The 23,896-nt window shown below is 49.3% G+C and overlaps 1 protein-coding gene across 2 annotated transcripts in view; it reads left to right on the forward strand.

Annotated features, from left to right (window-relative positions):
* Positions 1-23,896, forward strand: part of LOC119966687 — a 64,080-nt gene that overhangs the window by 37,709 nt on the left and 2,475 nt on the right. For both annotated transcript variants that reach the window (XM_038798748.1, XM_038798749.1), the window contains exons 3-5: positions 3,496-3,556; positions 6,933-6,996; positions 21,746-22,202. In XM_038798748.1, coding sequence (XP_038654676.1) covers positions 3,496-3,556; positions 6,933-6,996; positions 21,746-22,170 — 550 coding nt within the window. In that variant the 3' untranslated portion in view covers positions 22,171-22,202. The remainder of the gene's footprint in view (positions 1-3,495; positions 3,557-6,932; positions 6,997-21,745; positions 22,203-23,896) is intronic.

A 23,896-nucleotide genomic window follows, 5' to 3' on the forward strand; every position in this document is an offset into this window, starting at 1 on the left:
ACCCGGTTTCAATTTTGGCCTCTGGCAACTGTCTGTGGGGAGTTTGCACGTTCTCCCCGTGCCTGTGTGGGTTTCTTTCGGGTGCTCCGGTTTCCTCCCACAGTCCAAAGATGAGCAGGGTAGATGGGGTTAAGGCGGGAGAGTGGGCCTAGGAAGGATGCTCTTTCAGAGGGTCAGTACGGACCCGATGGGCTGAATGGCCTCTTTCTGCACTGTGGAAATTCTATGATTCTATTCTATTCTATGATTCTATATACTTCATGGATTTTGCCATTGCTTCAACAGCTGAGTATCTAGCAGAAAGACCATTTACAGCCTAGATTAATGTCACCTTGTGTAACATTAGAGTAAGTCTTGATTTGCATAACTGATTATAAATGCTGCACATGAAATTCGTGTTGGAGAGATCAATAAAGGCATTGGCCATGATTGCTTGTCCTGAAGGCACTTGACTCTGTTCACCTCAAATGTCAAAACCAATTGATGACAGACTTTGCCATTTGGTTCCATCCAAGGTTATAGGGATTCAGCTTATAAGTTCTGAAGTTGGCTTTCAGAGTATTTTTGTATCCAGGTTTAGGACATCTTGTGGTGCGGGTTCCCATACTCAATTGTGAATGGAAAAAACTGCCTTTGCTACACGGGAATCTTCCATGTGAACCACATGACCAACCCACGAAGCTGAGCTCTGATGAGCATGTTCCCAATGTCAGGTCTGCAACACCTTGCACGAACCTCTGTGTGTTGTCCTGTTGCCTGATTGCAAATTGATATCGGCCAGCAAAAATGGAATGTTTCTAAAATGAAACAGAAAATGCTGGGGAAAATCTCAGCAGGTCTGGCAGCATCTGTGGAGAGAGAAATAGAGCTAACGTTTTGAGCCCTTCAGAGGCTCTTCAGAGCTTTATTATGGAATATTTCTAGTTTTTACATTTTATGTGAGACCGGTAGGTTGTCCCAAGATTCGCACCCATAAAAAGTGATGTAAGAACCACAGCCAGGTAGACTTTGATCTTTGATCTGAGACAAACTCCACGTTCTTTCAAAAGTCTTCTGAATGAGCATCTCCAACCGTGCAGCATTCCCTCAGTGCGTCACTGAAGCGGCAGCTGAGATTGTGTGCGGAAACCTCCTAGAATAGAACTTGAAACCACAATCTCCTGAGGGCTACCTATCACCTGAGCTATAGCTATGTACAGAGTTGTTGATGGGTGTGGAGCTGAACTGGGAGAAAAATGTGATCCCTATTGTATTCAAAAATGACCCTTCCTGGAAAATTTCTATGTTCACGTCTCTAGGCCTGTTGAGTGATCAACTGAGTCTCACTCACATTGGCACTACATGCAGACCAATAGCCCTGAAAAGTCACTCCACCAGCCCCAAGCATTGCCACAAACTGGCTGCTGCCTTTTCCTTCTGGCAGCTTAGATATGAAGACGGGACAAGAGGTGACTCTTGACACTGCACCATTTCCAGTTGTCCAAGCATAACCTAATTAGTGTGTGGTTGGTTCACAGTGTCTGATAGGGGTCCCGAAATTATATACAATGACAATGGATGTTCAATGTAGAAATAGGCCTTTTTGGTTGAACTGGTCCATGGTGTTCATGAGCCACATGAGCCTCATCCAACCCTACTTCATTTCATCCCAACAGCATATTCTTCTATTCCTTTCCCATTCATGTATTTATCTAGTTTCTTCTTAAATGCATTTAGGTTATTCACCTAAATGTCATAGTAATTGTCACATTCTAACCACTTTCTGGGGAGAGATTTTTCTTGACTGGGTTTATGGCCCCTACAAGTGGAAACATGTTCACTATGTCCATCCTATCATATATTTTTTGAATTCGGAAGATCTCTATTAGGTCACTCCTTTCCTTTCCAGAGTAAAAGATTCCTCAGTCTGTTAATTTTTTTCCTGATAATCATTACTATTAATTCTAAATATCATCCTAGTAATTCATTCTTGCACCTTCTGCAGTTCTGCCTACCTATTATTTTAATAACATGGGCACCAGACCTGATTTCCATTCTTTTCTCTTTACACCAAGCTGCCACTTTTGTCGTACTGATATTTCTGTCAGAATCCTCCAGGCTCACAGACATCACAAGATTTGGTGTGCGCAGGATTTGATTTGCAGAGTGTGTCTCACCTCCCTTGCTGCATATGGGCCCCACAGGTTGATTAAGGGGGAGAAGGACAGAAAAAAGCTGTGCAAATTGCTGGTATTTGAGTACAAAGCAGTTCGGGAAGTGTCTTGTCTTCACCAGCAACTACCCACAAGAGGGGTTTTCTTTGTGGCAGAGTGTGTACCATCATTTTCCAATGCAGCATGGATGAGGTTTCCAATTTTGGTTGGTGCATTCCTGGAGGTTTATTATCACATGACCTCTGACTCCTTCAACCACCCCATACCCCCCACTTACTCCAATACAGGTGGCCCAAATGTCTACTCTCATGGTCCTCTGCCTTCCCATAGCCAATTGAAAGGCAAACTAACTCTTCCTTACAAATTGAATGATACTTAACTGTCAGACAGGCAATATTTTGATCACCTCCAATATGTTTTATAAATTGATAAACACAAAAGATTGTTTTTTAAAAAATGCCCAATGATTTCATTCTTCCTAGGATTTTGCTCGCAATAATAATCTTTAATTCCTGGAGATTCCCCAAGACAATCCATGGAGATCAGCAATCCTAACAATAAGGTCTACAGAAAATGATCAGTTGGGCTTGTAAATCTTGGCAAGAAATTGGCAAGAACTCGGTCACTCACAAGTGCAGTAATATTTTTTACTAAAGATTGCAGCGTGATGGTGTTGTCATTTATCTCAAGAGGCTTGGAATATAAAAGCAGGGATGTACTTCTGAGGCTTTATAAAGCACTAGTTGGGCCCCATTTAGAATACTGTGAGCAATTTTGGGCCCCACACCTCAGGAAGGACATACTGGCACTGGAGCGGGTCCAGCGGAGATTCACACGGATGATCCCAGGAATGGTAGGCCTAACATACAATGAACGTCTGAGGATCGTGGGATTATATTCATTGGAGTTTAGGAGGTTGAGGGGAGATCTAATAGAAACTTACAAGATAATGAATGGCTTGGATAGGATGGACGTAGGGAAGTTGTTTCCATTAGCAGGGGAGACTAGGACGCGGGGGCACAGCCTTAGAGTCACTTTAGAACAGAGATGAGGAGAAATTTCTTCAGCCAGAGAGTGGTAGGTCTGTGGAATTCATTGCCACAGAGGGCGGTGGAGGCCGGGACGTTGAGTGTCTTTAAGACAGAAATTGATAAATTCTTGATTTCTCGAGGAATTAAGGGCTATGGGGAGAGAGCGGGTAAATGGAGTTGAAATCAACCATGATTGAATGGTGGAGTGGACTCGATGGGCCGAATGGCCTTACTTCCGCTCCTATGTCTTATGGTCTTATGGTGCTGCTACTTTGTATTAACACTGCATCCACTCTTTTTCTGCTTACTAGACTTGCTGAACGAATAAGAAAAAGATTTCAAGGTCATGAAGGCCAAAAAGTGATGTCTATGGTGAGTAAGGTACACTTCATGGGCGAATGCCGAGTGCAATTCTATTCAGCCCTTTGATTCAGTAGATAGCCTGGGGTTGCGAAAGAAAGGACTTGCATTCACCTTTCTTAACCTCTGGGGTATCCCAAATTGCTTTATTGTCAACAAAATAGTTTTGAAGTGTCACAAGAAAACACAGCAACCAGTTTGTGTACAGCAAGCTCCCACAAACAAACGGGAAGTAATGACCGCATCACTTGTGATTTAAGAAAGAACCCATGGCTGAGCCACCTGGGCAAATTCCTTTGCTCATTTTTGAATAGTGTTGTGGGATCTTTCACATTCACCCAAGGTCAGACAGGGCCTTGTTTAACACTTCATCTAAAAAAAGGCACCTTCCAGAGTCCAGCACTGCTTTGGTACTCTGCTGGAAGTATCAACCTAGCATGTGCTCAAAACTCTGAAGTCATAATGGTTTAGCTCACCAGGCTAAATCGCTGGCTGTTAAAGCAGACCAAGCAGGCCAGCAGCACGGTTCGATTCCCGTACCAGCCTCCCCGGACAGGCGCCGGAATGTGGCGACTAGGGGCTTTTCACAGTAACTTCATTGAAGCCTACTCGTGACAATAAGCGATTTTCATTTTCATTTTCATTTCATAATGTCAGATTTTTTGCTACCAAAGTAGGCAAGTCTGGAAGTTTCCCGACTTGGGAGACCCACCTAGATTTAAATGGCCCGTTAGATCTAACTTTCGCCCTGGGGAGGTGGGGGCATGATACAGTTGGGCATACTAACCTTGGAAGCAGATCTTGGGTAACCATGGAGGTAGCTATGAATGCCGAGGCAGGCTGGTTAGCAAGGCTGCATCAATTCTCTGGAGCATTGTTTCTGTTGCTTTAGAAGCTGTTAAGCCTTCCGCTCTCACTCCCCCCGGTTCTCCCCCACCGCAAAACTCCTCTTACCCTCATGCCCCTTTGCATCTGCATGACATCATCATCTCCTGTCACACAGTATTCATCATGGGCAGACTTCAGGAGCCATGTAGTGATGCAAAAAGTCTCTAACAAAAAGTCTCTAACAATCTAATATAGCTCTCAGTCATGCTCACTTGGATGGTGAAAAAACTGCCATTCGTTAAACCCGTTCAAAGTTTTTAAATCTCCTCAATTGGTTAGTCTTTATCAAAACTAACTTGTATTCAAATCTTGTTAAAGACAGCTGATCCATTAAAAGTCTCTTTAAATTGTCAGTCAAGCTGTGAACTCCAAACCATCTGCTAAGATAACTGTTGCTTTTGAAACACAGGCTTGTATTCATAATGCCATAAAAATGGCTTCAATTCCAGCCTCGGGTGACTGTCTGTGTGGAGTTTGCACTTTCTTTCCGTGTATGTATGGGTTTCCTCCGGGTGCTTCGGTTTCCTCCCACATTCCAAATATGTGCAGGTTTGGTGGATTGGCCTTATTCAATTGCCCTTTGGTATCCAAGGATTAGGTTGGGTTACAGGGATAGGATGGAGGCATGGCTTAAGTAGGGTGCTCTTTCAAGGGCTGGTGCAGACTCGATGGGCCGAATGGCCTCCTTGCTGCACTGTAAATTCTATGATTCTATCATCACATACAAACCGATCAGATCTCTTCTTAACCTCTTTTGCTCCAAGCAGAACAATTTCAGCTTCTCTATCGGTAAATTCCCTCACCCCAGAACTATTCTGCTAATTCTCCTCTGCATCCTTTCAAGGACCTTCAGATTGTTCTTAATGTGGTACCAGAACACGATGCAACGCTCTAGTTGTGACCTAACCAGCTCAGTTAAGCAAAACTTCAGCTTTTCTACTCCATACCTCTACTTGGGAAGCTTAAGATCCCATATATGTATTACTCTTTAAGTATGTCTTCCCATCTTCAAAGATCTATGCATATAATCTGCCAGATACCTTTTTAATAATCTTTATTGTCACAAGTAGGCTTACATTAAGACTGCAATGAAGTTACTGTGAAAAGTCCCTAGTCGCCACATTCCGGCGCCTGTTGGGTACACAGAGAGGGAGAATTCAGGATATCCAATTCGCCTAACAGCACGTCTTTCGGGACTAGTGGGAAGAAACCAGAGCACCCGGAGGAAACCCACGCAGACACAGGGAGAATGTGCAGACTCCACACAGACAGTGACCCAGCCGGGAATCGAACTTGGGACCCTGGAGCTGTGAAGCCATAGTGCTACCGTGCTGTGTCCCTATACACTGTCCGGAATTGAGCCTTTAAGTCCACATTGCCTTTCCATTTTGGCCACAATGTATCATCTCGCACTTCTCTGTATTAAATTCCACCTTGACTCCCCATTCTGCTAGCCTTCCTGCAGTTGATTGTATCACCTTCACTATCTGCCACACCTACAAGTTCGATGAAAATGCCTCCACGATTGGTGGGAGTAAAATGGGTTGATTGAAGCAATTTAAGATGTGCTGTTGGTAAAGATGTACTGAAGTGGAGTGTACCAGGAATCAGTGCTGATGAATGAGCAGGACTTGAACTCCCAACTTTCTAACCCAAAAGCAAGAGTGCTACCAGTGAGCCACAGCTTAACTGTTTTTGTTAGTTCTTAAAACAAATGTACTTAGTGCATTTCTTGACAGCTAACAGTCAATTCCAACAGTTAGATTAATTTAATCGTTTGGCTTTTTGAATTGAGATATATAGATAATGGTACAAAAGCTTAAAAGTGCAGAAAATGATTTGAGATTATTATGAATAAAGTACATCAGGAAGTACTAATTGGGATGTTTGAAATCATTGAATTATTGGAGGATCAGGTAATTTTTAATAATATATTCATTTACTGGCCATGAGCATCGCTGGCTAGGCCAGCATTTATTGCCCATACATAATTGCCCCCGAGAAGATGGTGGTGAGTTGTCCTTTTTGAACTGCTGAAGTTCATGTGATGTAGGTACACCCACAGTGCAAAGGGAAGTCCGGAGTTGGTAAATTGTTGGACGGTTGCATAGTGGATAAAACTGTTGCTTCACAACGCCAGGGATCTAGGGTTCGATTTCCAGCCTGGGTCACTGTCTGTGTGGAGTCTGCACATTCTCTCCATGTCTGTGTGAGTTTCCTCCGGGTGCTCCGGTTTCCCCTCTCAAAGTCTCAACAGACGTGCTGTTAGGTGAATTGGACATTCTGAATTCTCCCTCTGTGTACCAGAACAGGTGCCGGAATGTGGCAACGAGGGGATTTTCACAGTAACTTCATTGCAGTGTTAATGTAAGCCTGCTTGAGACACTAATAAAGATTATTACTATTTTGACTTGGTGGGGAAGAATGAGTAAGACCAGAGTGGTGTTGATCATTGACTGACAAAACAATCACATCCTGTATCATTCTGTTTACTCTGCAGAAGAAACATAATGTTCCTGTTCCAAAACTTACAAATGCTAATGGAGTGATGACAACAACAATTGGTATGTAGTGGCTGCAGTGTTTTATGTCACAACACCCTGGGCTCGTCCACACACACATTGACAAAACAACACTGGGAGAAGGCTGGTGGAAAGGGAGAGAAAATATTAATAAAAATAAAAGGATAAAGATATTTGCACTGGGATGATTTCTAGTTGGGGACTTCCTGAAGTTCAGCTTTTGCTTTGATACTTCTTCCTTCTAGGCTTGATGGTTTTCTCCGGAAAGGTTGTCTGCCTTCTCGGCACTCAGCATCATTCCAGGTTCACCATAAAGGATATGTCAGGCTCTCACTGCTTTCAGGGGTGGCACGGTGGTTAGCACTGCTGCCTCACAGCTCCAGGGACCCGATTCAATTCCAGCCTCGGGTGACTGTCAGTGTGGTGTTTGCACTTTCTCCCAGTGTCTGCGTGGGTTTCCTCGGTGTGCTCCGGTTTCCTCCCACAGTCCAGAGATGTGGGGTTGGATTCTCCGTTTCTGAGACCAAATGCTGACACCGTCGTGTAAAGTGTGAACTTTGACAACGGCAAAAGAGGTGCGACACGTGCAACGATTCACCAACTCTAAAGGCGCTAGCACGGGCATCACGAGAAACGCCACCGTTTGCAAGCGAAATGGTGCCGGATTCGCTTGACACAGAGCTAGAGACCCTCTTGGCCCTGGAACAGTGGCAGCTGATCCTGTGCCCCAGCCTGGGAGGAAGGCTGTCAGGTACTGCTGTTCGCCGTGCCTGGGGACAGGTGGCAGTTGCCAACAGCGAAGTCGCCCGGACTGCCATCCAGTGCAGAAAGAAACTGCACGACCTCCTCAGGGCAGCCAGGGTGAGTAGGCAGCACCAAGCCTCCCCACACTCGTGTAGCACCCATGCCAGCCGCAATGGCCGGGTGCACTGGCCACTGTTGCCATTGTCTACCCAACCCCTGGCCTGCATGCGCCGGACTGTCTAACAGTGCCGTTGTTTGTGCTAGTCTCCCCCAACACCCCCCCCCCCCCCCCCCCCCCCCCAGGACAAGGCCGCGCACAACCGCCGGGAGCGGGAGAAGACCAGAGGGGGACCATCCAACCTGCGGCCCCTCACCGTCCCCGAGCAGAGGGCACTGGAGGTGGTCGGCGTCCCCGGAGGAGAGGGAGGTCGCCGAGGCGGAGGTCAGCGGCGGGCAAGGAAGTGAGACCCCCTGCCTAGTTGCGGATCCTCATGAGACATGTGTGCCCCCCCCCTCACCCTCACCCCCCTCATCACCCTTCTCACCCCCCCCCTCGCCCTCACTCCCTTCTGGCTGCCTCACCGTACATGCAGTTTTCTGTCTTACAGGACCTGCTGGAGATAGGGCGGTCCATCCAGAGCCCACCGCCCCCAGCCACCCCCCCACCCCCCTGGATGGCAGAGCACTGACGGGGAGAGCAGCCCGAACACCAGCCGCCTGCCTGAGACTCTGGAGACCCCGGAGTCCGGGTCGGAGGAAGACATGGACTATCCATCACAGCTGTCTCCTACAACCTCCACCATCTCAGAGACTATCACCTTGGTTGGGCAAACTAGTGTAGAGGCTCATGGGACACAATCTGGTGCGCACCACACAGTCTGTCCAGTACAGTAGGTGGAGGTAGGAGCAGCCGAGAGGCTGGATGGTCGGAGGGCAGCCCGGCCCCAGGAACGAGCTGCCGCACAGACGGATCCCGGGATCCTGGAACATCCTGTCCCACCCCACACCTCGAGGGGGGAGGTGGAGATGCTGGGGCCCATGCTGGTGGCTCCAGAAGGGGAGGTGCCTGAATAGCACAGCCCCTCGGACACCCCCCCCCCCCCCCTCCCCTCCAATCTCCTGTCCCTGTGCATCCAGTGGGCAGAACCAGGGCAGCACCATGACACCCGGTACGCCCGAGGAACAGCCGGGCCCATCCAGGCCGGGCCGCCCCTGGAGACGTGCGCCAACGTGGACCCTCGTCGTAGGGCAAGAGTCACAGCAGGTCACCTCTACCCCTGCTGTACCGTCTGGGGAACCACCTAGGCGAAGTGTTAGGCGAAGTGCTAGACCAGAAGACACCGGTTAAGTTGGCACAGGTGCAGGGCACAGTTTAGTTATAGGGCCTAGGGCACGGACTGTATATACCTCTTCACATTAAACACTTGTTAATGCAGTTGAAACTGCCTCTGTGGTCTGTCTAATGGGTGTGGGGTCGGGAGGTCAGTACTGGCCAGTGGGAATGGGGGGGTGAGGGACGAGTGAAGGCATAGTGAAGGCACTCCCTCCCCAGGAATTCGACGGGACCATGTGATGGACAGGCTAGCTCTCATGCAGAGATCACCCAGGTGGTAGGAGCTACTGTGGGCATGAGTCAGACATTGTCAAACGATGTGGAGCATTGAGTTCATTGCAGAGTGGGCTGTCATCATCCTCCATCCCATGGACCAGACCCGTTGCCACTAGCAATGCAGTGCCCCCAGCTCGTGGGGCCACAGGCATGTATTACAGAGGGGGTATGCATGCGGGTGGTTTGGTGGTGTAGAGGGTGAGGGGGTGTGGTACGGTGGTGTTCGTGCCCCTGTCCATCGATTTCCCCCCCCCCCCAGTCGGTGATCAGTGTTGTAACGAGTGTGTCCCATGGACGCTGGCCCTGGCAATGGCGTTGCGTGGCCTCCCGTGGCCTGGCCAGGCCCCATGTACCGCTCATTATCCCCTTCCTCCTCCAGCACATCGGCCCTCTGCTGCGCAGTGTTGTGGAGGATGTAGCAGGCCACCACGATGTGGGCAACCTTCTTGCCTCGTACTTGAGGTTCCCTCTAGAGTGGACCAGGCACCATCTTCAGGACACCAAACCAACTCTCGACCACAACACTGGTCGCTGTATGGACATCATTGTAGCGAGTCTCTGCGTCAGTCTGTGGCCTCCATATAGGCATCATCAGCCCCGACCGCAACAGGTAACCCCTGTCGCCCAGCAGCCAGCCCATCTGTATGTTCATTGAATGGCAGCCTTCTTGTTTGTGAACAGTGCCCTGTTATCCACCGGGGGCCGTATGTCGACATGCATCCCATCGATGACCCCCTGGACCCGGGGCATCCCGGTGACGGCATCGCACCCCACTGCCTGGGTATCTTGGTGCGCGCGGTCTGCAGGGTGTTCGATGTACCGCTCTGCCAGGGCAAACAGGGCGTCCGTGACGGTATGGATCCACCTCTGCGTCGATGTCTGGGAGATGCTGGACAGGTCCCCATTCGGCAACTGGAAAGACCCCGTCGCTTAAAGGTTCAGTGCGACCGTCACCTTGATGGCCACCGGGAGCGGGTGTCCCACATACCCATGTGGTGCCAGGTGTGCCATCACCTGGCAGATGTGTCGCACTGTGTCCCTGCTCAACCGCAGTCTCTTTCTGCATGCCCGGTCTTGAAGATCCTAACGTCATACGCCGCCGGTACACGCGGGGCCTCATCCGGCGCCTCCTTGCTACCTCCTCCTTGGCCTGTTGGGCGGCCCTCCAGACTGAGCGGCTGCCACCTGCCCCTCTGCAGCCCGCTCCTCTGCTGCAGCCTCCACCTCCTCTCTGAGCCACCCCCGCTCCCGCTGCCACAGGGCTTCATGCAGGGCAGTGGGCATCGCCACGCTGGCCAGCATCGCAGGTTGATGAACAAAAGTCATTATTTTCTGCAGGGGGTGAAAAGCAAACAGGTTATCATGGCGCATACACTCGTGCCCAACTAAGTGCCATGTGCTACACTGTTGCCCCGCTAGCACCCCCGGTCCTGGCGGCAGTTGGGTGCCGGTTGGGTGGGCTGGTTGGGGGAGGGGGGGGCAATCCATATGACCCAGGGGCCGGGGTGGGTGGCCAGCAAGATGGCCGCTGTAATCCCCTGTTCAGGTGGGGTGCTCCCCGGCTACTCGGCCTGTCCTCCTGTCCCCCTCCTCCTAGCCCTGGCAGGCTCCCCCTCCGCCGCAGCCAGCACGGTCGGTATCCGGGCTGGAAGCCCACAGTCACCCCACGCCACTTCCTACCTCTTCTGTCTCTCACTCAGCACGCCAAGTTCACGAATGTTTGTAGGACATTAGAAACACGCCATCGGGAAATCAGCCCATCCAAGACGCTGAATCGGGGAGGCCCTGGAGAATCGGGCGTCAGGCCCGCTAATGATATGCCTCATATACTTTCAGGCCGCATGGCGAGCGCCGCGTTTACGTTGTTCTTGGGGGGGGGGGGGGGGGGAGACCGGAGAATCCCGATTTGGCATGAAACCGGCGTCTGGCTCGATTTTGGTGTCGGAACCTATTCTCCGCCCGATCGCGTTTTGCGATTTCGGAATTAGCTAACGGAGAATCCAGCCCGTGCAGGTTAGGGGGATTGGCCCTGCCAAATTGACCCGTAATGTGCAAAAAGCTAGGATGGGTTATCGGTGTCATAATATACATCTATGTATATAATGAGGTGCAGACAGGCAGTGATTGACACACAGGATGACCAGTAAGCACACAGAACAGAGCAGCCAATCACCAGACAGGACACGACCACTATAAAGCCAGAGGGCACCAGTTTTCCTGCTCTCTCGGGATCCAGCCACTGAGACAGTCAGAGTTCGTGAGCTAGTCAGTGCAAACACCATGTGGTAGTCAGTAAGTCTGGTCAGGCTAGTATCAGGTCTCCAGTCAAGTCAGGATAGTGTCAACCCACAGTTGAACATGTATAGTAGTTAAGACGTTAAATAAAATTGTGTTGCATCTTATCAAGTGTTGGAGGTCTGTCTCTCGCTACACTGCATCAAGTGCAATCCACATCGACCCAGCCTGCCCAACACATCAATGGGGATAGGGTGGAGGCTTAAGTATGGTGCTCTTTCAAAGGGCCGGTGCAGACTCGATGAGCTGAATGACCTCCTTCTGCACTGTAGGGATTCTGTGTTTCAGAACAATAAAGCAGTTCTTTCACTTCAGCAAGCAGGAGAGAGAGCATTCCTTTCACTTTCAAGTTCTAAATGCCCAGTTCTCACAAAGCATCATGTAGGAACCAATCACTGACCGTTGTCAAGCAGGCCAACCCACCAGTTTACAGAAAGCCAATTGATCCGACTCCCTCCAAACCTGGTTCCTAAGATCCATTTGGGGCTGCGGCTTTGTGAGAACTGAGCATTTAGAACTTGAAAGTGAAAGGAATGCTCTCTCACTCTCCTGCTTGCTGAAGTGAAAGAACTGCTTTATTGTTCCCAGGTTTCCAAAAACAAAACCTGGGAACGCAGTGACCTGACAGTAAGGCTGCTTCAACTTTGCGTCTTCTGTTTAAAGGCGACACGGGAGCACGGTGGTTAGCACTGTTGCTTCACAGCGCCAGGATCCCGGATTTGTTCCCGGCTTGGGTCACTGACTGCGGAATCTGCACGTTCGCCCCGTTTCTGCATGGGTTTCCTACGGGTGCTCTGGCTTCCTCCCACAATCCAAAAATGGTACAGGTTAGGTCGATTGATCACGCTAAATTGCCCCGTAGTTTCCGAAGGTTAGGTGGGGTTGCTGGGTTACAAGGATAGGTGGAGGTGTGGGCTTTGGTAGGGTGCTATTTCAGGGGCCGGTGTAGACTCGATGGGCCGAACGGCCTCCTTCTGCACTGTAAATTCTATGATTCCATGAAGGCACATTCCAATTATGGGTCCAAGGACCAAAATAATAAAATAACATCAAAGAAATGGGAACAAAGGAAATAAACAGGAAACACTTTACAATTTAAATCTCTTCCTAGTGATGGTTAAACAATCACATGTATCTTGATAAAGGTACTGAACTGCAGCAGACACAATGGGGAAAGGTCAGTAGTGTGTGCTTTACATAATCACTAAAATATTAGCAGCTGCTTCTTCTGTAAGCTTTAGTTAGAGTGCCCACTGCTGGTTCATTGAATAAAGAAACAAAAGAACTTGCATTTTATATGCCTTTCAAAATCTCCCAAAATGCTTTTAAGCCAATAAATTACTCTTTTAAAGCAAAATATTCTGTGTGCTGGAATTCCAAACTAAAAACAGAAAATGCTCAGCAGATCTAACAGCTTCTGTGGCGAGAGAAACAGAGTTAACGTTTCAGGTTGATGAGTTTTTATCAGATCTAGGCCTGAACCTTTTGCCTGTCAGGCACGGATACCCTGAGGGTCTGGAAACAGACACGGAACATACTTCTGGCTGTGATCAGCCCTGAAGAGCGATTAATGCTGGCTGGTCAATTAACAGCCTTCGCAAAATGCATGCTGTGGAAGGTTGAACACCAAGAACTCCGATGGCACAATGGTTACCGCTGCTGCCATGGACCCTGGTTCAACTCCAGCCTTGGGTAACTGTCTGTGTGGAGTCTGCACTTTCTCCCCATGTCTGCGTGGGTTTCCTCCGGGTGCTCCCGTTTCCTCCCACAGTCCAAAGATGTGCAGGTGAGGTAGATTGGCCATTAATAAAATTTCCTCTTAATGTCCAGGGATGTACAGGTCAGATGGGGTTATGGGAATAGGCGGGGCAGTGGTCCTGGGTAGGGTACTCTTTCAGACGGTTGGTGCAGACCCGATGGACTGAATGGCCTCCTTCCTCACTGTAGAGATTCAATGAAAAAGGTGGGGCAGGTGGGTGTTTCCAATGGGCTACCAAAAGGCTGACAGCCGCTTCAGGGAGCTGCCGTATTGTTATAATTATATTAGCACAAAAAGAAAATGTGGATGTGTTAGGCGGGTTGGTTTGATGTTGACTGCAACTGGATGCAGGGAAGCTAGAAATAAACGTCTAACACCAGAGATGATCCAACACTGTTTTATTTAAACCAGAGCGGCTGTACATGTTCAGCTGTGGGTTGACACTCTACTAATCCTACTGACGACCTCTTACTGGCTCGACCAGACTTACTAGCTACCACATGGCAATAATGTCCACTAACTTGTGCACTCTGACCGTCTCAGTAGCTGGGTCCTGAGAGAGGGAGAGTCTTAATGCCCTGTGGACTTTATAGTGGTGGTGTCTTGTCTGGTGATTGGTTGTTCTGTGCTGTGTGTTCATTGGTCATCCTATGTGTCAATCACTGCCTGTCTGCATCTCATTATACACATGAGTGTCCAACAGTCCTCAAATCAACACTGCAAAGGAGGAAAATGAAGGGAGGCCTGGCCCTACCAAACCTGCGATATTACCACTGGGCAGCTACAGCGGAAAGGGTGAGGGGATGGGTACAAGAGCCCAACTCGGTACAGATGGAGGAGGCCTCCTGCAAGGGAACATCCCTCCGGGCCCTGGTCACGGCAGCACTCCCATCCCCCTCGGCGAAATACAGATCGAGCCCAGTGGTAACGGCCACACTGAAAACATGGGGCCAGCTCAGACAACATTTTGGACTGACCGGGATGTCCCCCATGGCCCCCATCTGCAGTAACCACAGATTCCCGCCAGCCATGCTCGATGCAACGTTTTAAAAATGGAGACAGGACGGGGAATGCTAACAGTTAGGGACTTCTACGTAGGGCACAGACTGGCGACGCTGAATGAACTGATGGAGGAATGGGAATTGCCAACAGGACAGGAAATGAGACACTTACAAATAAAACATTTCCTCCGCAAAGACACAGTAGGTACCCCAGGGCCCCGGAGACCACACTATTAGAGGACCAGATGACCCTGGACAGAAAGGAGGGGGGTCTCTGTCGGAAAATATATGGACAGCTTCTGGATGAGACCTGACGGAAATGGGAGGACGAACTGGTGACAGAAGTGGGGTGGGGTCTCTGGAACGAAGCACTGGGCACGGCCAACCCAACCTCCTCCTGTACAAGGCTCAGCCTCACACAGTTCAATGTGGTGCACAGAGCGCTCCTAACCAGAACCCCAATGAACAGGTTCTTCCCGGAGGTGGAAGATAAATGTGAACGGTGCCAGAGGGGCCCGGCCAAACACACCCACATGTTCTGGGCATGTCCTAAACTTGCTGGGTTGTGGACAGACTTCTCCTTCCGAGGCAATGTCCAAGGTTGCGGGGGTGAGGGTGGTGACGTGCCTAAATGTGGCGATCTTCGGGCTATCAGAGCAGCCAGAGCTACACATAGGGAAGAGGGCCGACACCCTGGCTTTCGCTTCTCTAATTGCACACCGGAGAATCCTGCTCGGCTGGCGATCAGCAGCACCACCCACAGCTGCAGACTGGCTAGCAGACATTTTTGAATTCCTCCACCTGGAGAAGATAAGATATGCTATCCACCGGTTGGAAGGCGTCCTTGCTGCATGTGGGCAATTTTTTGGTTGCTCCTTGGGGTGGGGGTACGAGTGGAGCCATCCCCTGAGGCCTGCTGCAGGCCTGGAGGCCCACTCTGGTCTTGACCAAGGTCTGCTTGCTCGCGGGCATGGAGCACAGTGAGTGGAGCATTGCCATCTGTGACTGTGCCACCATCTTCTGGGCCTGTGTCACATCAGCCAGTGACTGGCCCACCTGCCTCAGTGTTTGCGCCATGCTGGCCAGCACCTGGACAATGTCGGCGACGTTCCCAGCCATGGCCTGCTGTGACTGGGCCATCCTGTGGAGCGCTGCTGCACTATCCAGGTGGCTCTGCCTGTGAGAGGGCAGCCCTGTCCTGGGCCTCAGCCACCACCTGCACAGAATGCCCCAGGCCTTGGACCAGCTGATCCATAGCCGAAACCATCGCCCCCAATGCCTTCACCGCAGATGCCACCCCTGCAGTTTTGGTCTGGGTGGCACACAGGGCGGCACCACTCCCTGCTCCTGCATGCAGTTGGACTCCTCTACCTGCGCCCCCAGGTGCAAGATGCTCGCTGACAACCCCTCTTCTGGTCCCTGGGTCTCTGCCTGCATCTGCACTGTGGCTGCGACTGGATGTTCCAGAAGCCCGGGAGACCAGTCTGTTTAGGGCAGATGGTTCCTGGGGCTGGGCTGCCCTCCGACTGTCCGGCCTATTGGGTGCTCCTACCTGCACCTACTGTACCAAACCGACTATGTGGTGCGCACCAGAATGCCACAGGAGCTTCTTCGCTAATGTGCCCAACCGAAGTGAGAGTCTCTGGGATGGTGGAGGGTGTAGGAGACAGCTGTGACGGGAAATCAGTGTCATCCTCAGATCCGAGCTCCAGGGTGTCCTGAGTCTCGGGCGCGGGGCTGGTGTTTGGGCTGTTCTCCCCGTCAGTGCTCAGCTGTCTGGGGGCACCTGCGCCCATGACATGTATGATTAGACCGCAGGCCGGGCAGGATTGGCGGTGGAGGGTGAGGGGAAGGGGGTGTCTCAACACACGTGTCATGGGGAACAGCAACTCAGCGGGGTCTCGCTTCCTCGCCTATCAGGAATGGGGTATTGTACAGAAAAATAAACAACCCTTTGTGCAACCATTATGATGCCTCTGTCACTTTCTTCCGCAGTGACGCACCCCCAATCCCCCAGCCCCCAACCTTACACTCTCCCCACCCCTTCCCAGTCTTTCCCGCAGAACCCCATCGAGGTCGGACATTCTGCTGAGGCCGTCATCGACTGAGCGACGCCTTGGACACCTTCAATCACGATGCTGACGCCGTGCACCAGGCTCTCCACTACAGTCGTCGCCCTAGCACTGATGGCCTCGGTGCCACGCATTGCTGGCATCATCTCCTATGCCCATGGCCTCTGGGAATCCTCCAAGTGGCTATGGATCTGCTGGAGTGACGCTGACATCTCCCTCTGAATATCCTGCCCGCTCCCTAACATCTCCATTAGCTCCGGATAACCCTGCTCCAAAGGCTCAGCATCAGGCTGGGACCCAGCTGGGTCCTTGGATATAGCAGCCCTCTGTCTCGTCTGGGGGTTTCTGCTTCCACCAGATGTGCATCATCAGCAGTGTGGGGCTCACCAGATTGTGCTCCAGAAGCCTGACTACTAACATGTCCCACCGAGGTTCGTGTATCTGCGCTGGTGGGGGGGGGGGGGCGGTTGGGATGACAGCTGTGAGGCGATTATAACAGTTCAGAGATCTCCTCCGAGGCGTTCTCCTCGGAGTCAGGAGAGGATGCCACCCAGGATGGGCCGGCGCTGTCGGCTGGAGGACCTGCGAGAGAATGGACATGTGGTCAATGGGACGGTTGGATCAGTCAGTCAGGAATCACTACTTGCGTTTGATAGGTCCCCGGGTGGATCCCGGTGGTTCCTCACCTCTGTGGTGTCCACCAGCCTCCGCGTGGGTGACTGATCTGTCCTCGGCCACACCAGTCACCTCCAGGGCAAGCACTTCGAAGGAGGTGAGGATTCTTATGTCTGACACGCCTCTGCCAGTCTGTGCCCTTGATACACCATCAATAATACACGATGAGTGATAAACGTAACTGAGGCTTTAATACACTAAACAGCGAGCCTCCTGCCTCTGGACCTGAACTGGGTCCGGAGGCGGAGACTTGCCACTTTAATACAGAAGCCCGAGGGGAGGAGCCACAGGCGGAGCCACAGGCGGAGCCAACCTGGACACGCCCAGGCATGCACAATACACCACTATGCATATAATGCAATAACATGGTTACCATATTCACCTCCTGTTTAAAAAAAGAGTCCGGCGGGGGTGAAGTGGTCTTGAAGGTCAAGTCTGTCGGGAGCCTTGACCTTCCGTCATGATCGCCTCAGTCCCGGCTGTGGTGTGGGCACCGGCGTCGCGACCTGTGCGTCCGGGAGAGTGTTGTCATCTTCTTCTTCACCCAGATGTTGAGTCGGCGAAGGGGGATTCATCTTGATTACGTGGGCCATTCTTGGGCACAATGTTTTTGATCCTTGTTGATGCCCATAGGGGATGGAAGTGTTTGAAAAGAAGTCGACAACATCGCATGACAAAATTGAGAATTTGTATCAGTGTTTTACGATCCAATGGATATCTGAAGTCAGTGTCAGATGATGCAAGTCCTGAATTTCAAAGTCACAGTGTCACGAGTCCTGAATTTTAACATTTTACCTCCTTAAATGGTATCAAGCGCATCAAAACTGCACCTTACTAAGGGCAGCATGGTGGAGCAGTGGTTAGCACTGCTGCCTCACGGTGCTGAGGTCCCAGGTTCGATCCCGGCCCTGAGTCACTGTCCATGTGGAGTTTGCAAACAGATGAAGTTGAGTTGCCAGTAACTGAGCAGATGCTAGGTCTAGTGGTTTCTGCAGAAGTTACCCCAGTGGGGGCACCTCCAACAGGTTATGCTGCTCCACTAGAAATCAGAAACCACCTGAAACCACCATCCATGTGGATTTTCCACATTCTCCCCGTGTTTGTGTGGGTTTTGCCCCCACAACCCAAAGATGTGCAGGGTATGTGATTGGCCATGCTAAATTGCCCCTTCATTGGAAAAGGTAAATTGGATACTCTAAATTTATTTTTTAAAAGATGGCAGTCGGTGCCTGGGCACCACCCCAGTCCTGGGAGGGGGGGGGGGGGGGGGGGGGTCACCCTGGCCGCTCGTCTTGTCCACCCCCTCCCCCGGTCTTGGTAGGGCCCACCCCACCCCAGCCAGCACAGCCAGTATCCAGCCTGGCAGCCCTTAGTCGCTCCTCTCAGTGTCCTACCTCTTCTCCTTCTCTCTCAGCAGCACCAGGCCAGGCTCACAATTTTTGAAACCACAAGTGAACCACGCCGTCAGGAACTCAGCCCATCAGAGACGGAGAATCGCGGAGCCCCTGGAGAATACTGTGTCAAGCCTGCTAATGATATGCAAATGCCGTTTGAATGCTGCGTGTGTATGGCGCATTTCTGCCATTTTTGGGGTGCCAGAGATTAGCGATTTGCTGTCCCAATTTTGCCGTTGGAGGCTATTCTCCGCCCAATCGCATTTCCCAATTTTGGTGTAGGCCGTCGGAGAATCCCGCCCTAAGTGTTGACGCCAACAGAGAATCCGTGGACGATTGCGACAGAAAAACCGGCACCACAACTGGACCGATTCCACTATCGTTGTGGGACCATCACCGATGCTGCGTGGAGCACACTCTATTCCATTCAAAAATGGTGCAGGATACACAGAACATACAGTGCAGAAGGAGGCCATTCGGCCCATTGAGTTTGCAGCGACCCACTTAAACCCTCACTTCCACCCTATCCCCATAACCCAATAACCCCTCCTAACCTTTTTGGTCACTAAGGGCAATTTACCATGCCAATCCACCTAACCTGCATGTCTTTGGACTGTGGGAGGAAACTGGAGGACCCGGAGGAAACCCACGTAAACACGGGGAGAACATGCAGACTCCGCACAGACAGTGACCCAGCAGGGAATCGAACCTGGGACCCTGACGCTGTGAAGCCACAGTGCTACCCACTTGTGCTACCGTGCTGCCCGATACGCCGGATTCATTATCGACACTCGGGAGGCTGACAAGCTGCAGCCGCACATACATATTACATTCTCCACACACACTTATCCTAGCCAAAAAGATGGTACTGGTTGTGCTGGAGTGCATCTATACAGATGATGTGTCGGCTGGAGGACACTTATATAACCCATGACTCGTGTTCACACTGGGCTGTTAGTGGTGTGTGCAGCTACATAGGTGCCTTGCCGGCTGCGGCAATGGTGCTCCATGTCTGTCCACCCCGACCCCCAGCCCACCTCCTGGCCACCCCCACGCCGTCAGGAATTCAGCCCATCGGAGGCGGGGAATCGCGGAGGCCCCGGCGAATACCAGGTTAGGCCCGCTAATATGCAAACGGTGTCTACTGTTCGTGCGGAGTGAAACATATTGACGTCATTTTTGAGTTAACGGAGAATAACGATTTGGTGTCAAATCAGCACCTGCCACAATTTTGGCATCATAAGCTATTCTCTGCCAAATCGCATTTCCCGATTTCGGCATCAGCTAACGGAGAATCCTGCCCTGCATCTCTAATGGTGCAGCGCTACTTGGAATTTCAGCCTGGAATTTGTGCTCAAGTCTGTGGAGCTGCTACCCATTGAGACAAGTCTGTCTCTCGATATAGAGCGCTGGGCCATAAATCCATGCTGAGCACCAAGACAACAGGAGGAGCATTCAACAGTAGAACAGTACAATGATAAGTCTTGCCACTCGTGTGCCTGAGACATAGAAGGAAAAAAAGTCAGCCATAATTCTCTTGTCTGATATCTATTCAGGTAATCGTTCGTTGAAGTTTGGATATTGGGTGAGCAATGGATTGTAGTTTTTCTATAACTCCACATTCTCATCAATTAGTGTGTAAAGAAATTCCTCCAAACTTATTTTTTATCTATTAGTAACTACTTTATATCTATGTTCCCTGGATCTTGACATGGCCACAAGTGGAACCAGCATGCTGCTGAGTTCCTTCATAATGGTAACGACCTTTAACAGGTCTCATTTTAGTCTTCTTTGTAGTCCCAAGGCGGCTAAATGTTTCCTAATAGTTGTAAGTATAAGGGCGGCACGGTGGTGCAGTGGGTTAGCACTACTGCCTCACAGCGCCGAAGATCTGGGTTGGAACCCGGCCTCGGGTCACTGTCCGTGTGGAATTTGCACATTCTCTCCCTGTGTCTACATGGGTCTCACCCCCACAACCTAAAGTTGTACAGGGTAGGTGGATTGATCATGCAAAATTGCCTCTTAATTGAAAAAAAAATTTTTTAATAGTTGCAAATGTTTGTGGAGCAAAAGTTATCTTGAGACATCTGGCCGTGAAGGCGATGTCATTATTCCATCTAATGCTACATTTGATTCATAGGAACAGGAGTATGCCATTCCACTTATCAAGTCTGATCCACCATTCACTTAAATCATGGCTGATTGCTACCCTAATTCCATTTACCCGCCATGGTTCTATATCCCTTACCTAACAAAAATCCAGAAATCTTAATTTTGAAATTTTCAATTAACCACCCCACCCCAACTAATTTCAACATGGAGAGAGTTCCCTGTTTTTTATTATATATTTAATAATAATAATCTTTTTAAGTGTCACAAGTAGGCTTACATTAACACAGCAATGAAGTTACTGTGAAAAGCCCTTAGTCGCCACATACCGGCGCCTGTTCGGCTACACAGAGGGAGAATTCAGAATGTCCAAATTATCTAACCGCACGTCTTTCGGTACTTGTCGGAGGAAACCGGAGCGCCTGGAGGAAACCCACGCAGACACAGGGAGAACGTGCAGACTCCGCACAGACAGTGACCCAGGACGGGAATCGAACCTGAGACCCTGGAGCTGTAAAGCCATAGTGCTAACCACAATGCTACCGTGTTGCCCATCCACTACCTTTCATATGAGGAAGAGTTTCATGACCACCCTGAATGACCTGAGCTCTAATTTTAATCCCATCAGCACAAATACTTTCTCGCTGTCCGCTCAATCTAATCCTTTGATCATCTTCAACCCAATTAGATTATGCCGTAATCTTCTCTGCTCAAGGAAGTGTGAACCCTATCTTTGCAAGTTAACCCATTTAGCTCTGGTATCTCTCTGGTAAATCTGGTAAATCGGGGCTGAATCACCTCCAATGCTAACATACCTTCCCTGAGATGCAGGGGCCAAAACCACAGCTTCAGCTTGATTCAGACGTTGTACCTTTGCTGTTATGAAATTCCTGAAGATGTTACATCTAGATTAGAAAAATAATTCTCCTGGTACTTTCTACATTTTTAGACATTTAAGCTGCCACTCAAAGATTCCTCAGATGGCTATGGGTGTGTTAATCACAAAGGTCAGGGAAATAATTTCCACTACCAAAGGAATAACCAACCTTGGTAAACGTTCTCATAACGTGTATGTGTCCATTTCTGGATCTTGTGAATGCTATTGACTGAATGCTGATTCTTTGCTCCCACAGACCAGCAGATAGGAAAGGGGGGCAACATATCACTCCGGCGTGTCCCAAGTATTCCTTTGACCAGTTTTGTACAGATTGAAGAAAGCAATGACGACAGTTTGTATGAAGTCGTGAGAGACATCCAGTTGAATGTGTGGCAGTCTGAGCAGACGAGTTCAGATCCAGAGAACTTGGAGTACATGACACCATGTAAGGAAGTGTCTTCAGAAGATCTCAGGCAAGTGGATGGGTGTAGCAGCGAGGACAAGGAGTCAATAGATGGACAGACACAAGCACCAATTTATGCAAAAATAGTTAAACAGAGAAACAAAGTGTGCCAATTGCAGTTTCAAGGGAAACTTGAAGCTAACGATGAAGTGGTGGTGGAAGAGCCCCCTCCAGTCCCAGAAAAGCACTTGGATGATGAGAATTCAGCAGAGTGTTGATGGTATCAGATAAAGTAACTACACAGGCGGAGGTAAGTTTATTAACTGTTACATCTATTTAAATAGAAGAAAGCAGCTGGTACATGGGAACACCAGCACTTCCAAGTTCCTCTATTTATTCCTCATTATTATGATCTCCATAGAGATAGATAACTTTAACAGATTCAAACTTCCAGTTACGAGCTGAAAGAATGACTTGGCAAGATTTTTAAACATGTAAAAAATGACTAAAAACACTATTGAATGAATGTTAATTTCTTTTAGTGAACAACTTATACTTCACAGAGAGGGACATTTTCTTTTTGTACTTATCATACATTATTAGAATTAGCCACAGAATTAGTCCTTTTAGCAAATAGTCCATAGTATACCCAACTACCAAAGGGTTCCCATATCTTTATTTTGCCAAGTAGTAGCTTCAAATGATCAACTCTGGGCAATTCGTTCAGTTTCTTAAAACCACCACCAACAGTAAAGCCAGTTCCAATAGTTTTTCTTTCTTCTGGCAATGTCAGGACATATCTCCCAGTATCGCTAGAAGGTTGCAGTATGCATCTCTTCGATTAGGAACTCTCTTCCTCCTGAATCTGTTGCAAAACCAAACCATTTCTTCTCTATGCAGACCACACAGAAATTGCTGTCATTCTGAGATATTCAATGAGTTGTAAGGAAGCCTCTAACCTGATCTCAAAAATGACTTCCTCTGCATTCTTCCCCAGGGAATGTGCAACACATTAATCTTATATCTAGGTAGAAATACTGATCAGCTAACCTTGACCCCAATTCCCTTTCATCGTAAAAGTAAATGGACAGCTTACAGCACAACCAGATACAACTCCTGGTATCTTCAACAACTTCTCGTGGGCTTTTGAAAACTTGAGAGTCTGCTTAACGTAAACTCAAAGTCTATTTACATTGTCTGCAAGTGTAAATACCTTGCACCTTCTTAGTAAAACAATCTACCTTCCTTTTATCCCTAACAATCAAACTAGCCAGACTTACTGTCAAACTGCAGAATAGACAACACAGACAATACAACCTCCTTCAACGGCACAGTAGCACAATGGTTAGCACTGTTGCTTCACAGCACCAGGGACCTGGGTTTGAATCTGGCTTGGGTCACTTTCTTTGCGGAATCTGCACGTTCTCCCCATGTTGGAGTGGTTTCCTCCAGGTTCTCCAGTTTCCTCCCACATTTCCCAAAAGACATGCTGTCAGGTGAATTGGACATTCTGAATTCTCTCTCTGTACTCAAATAGGCGCCGGAATGTGGCAACTAGGGAATTTTCACAGTAACTTCATTGCAGTGTTAATGTAAGCCTACTTATGACACTAATAAAGATTATTATTACTTCCCCTAAATTTAAAGCTATAGTCCCAAAATAGAATCTTATAAACCTCATATTTGTAACATCAATAGTTGCTCTTCAGAAGGGGTTGTGGGCCTTCCGTTTTAACTGGTACAGTCCATGTAGTGAAGATACTCTCACAGTAGGGCAGTCCACGAATTAGACCTGGGACAATGAACAAACAATGATTTATGTCCAAATCAGAATGGCGAAGGATCAAGGAAATAGAAGCCCACGCAAGTTTATCGGGCAACGAACCTTGGGACAAGGAATCGTTAAGCCTATCCAGCATTAGAGGAAGGAATTGTTCTGCAATGGTTCTTACAAACACAATGGGGAAGCTACCAGGGCCAGGAGCTTTACCCATCAGCATCAAT

Source organism: Scyliorhinus canicula, chromosome 1 (assembly GCF_902713615.1).
Source record: "Scyliorhinus canicula chromosome 1, sScyCan1.1, whole genome shotgun sequence".
Lineage (NCBI taxonomy): Eukaryota > Metazoa > Chordata > Chondrichthyes > Carcharhiniformes > Scyliorhinidae > Scyliorhinus > Scyliorhinus canicula.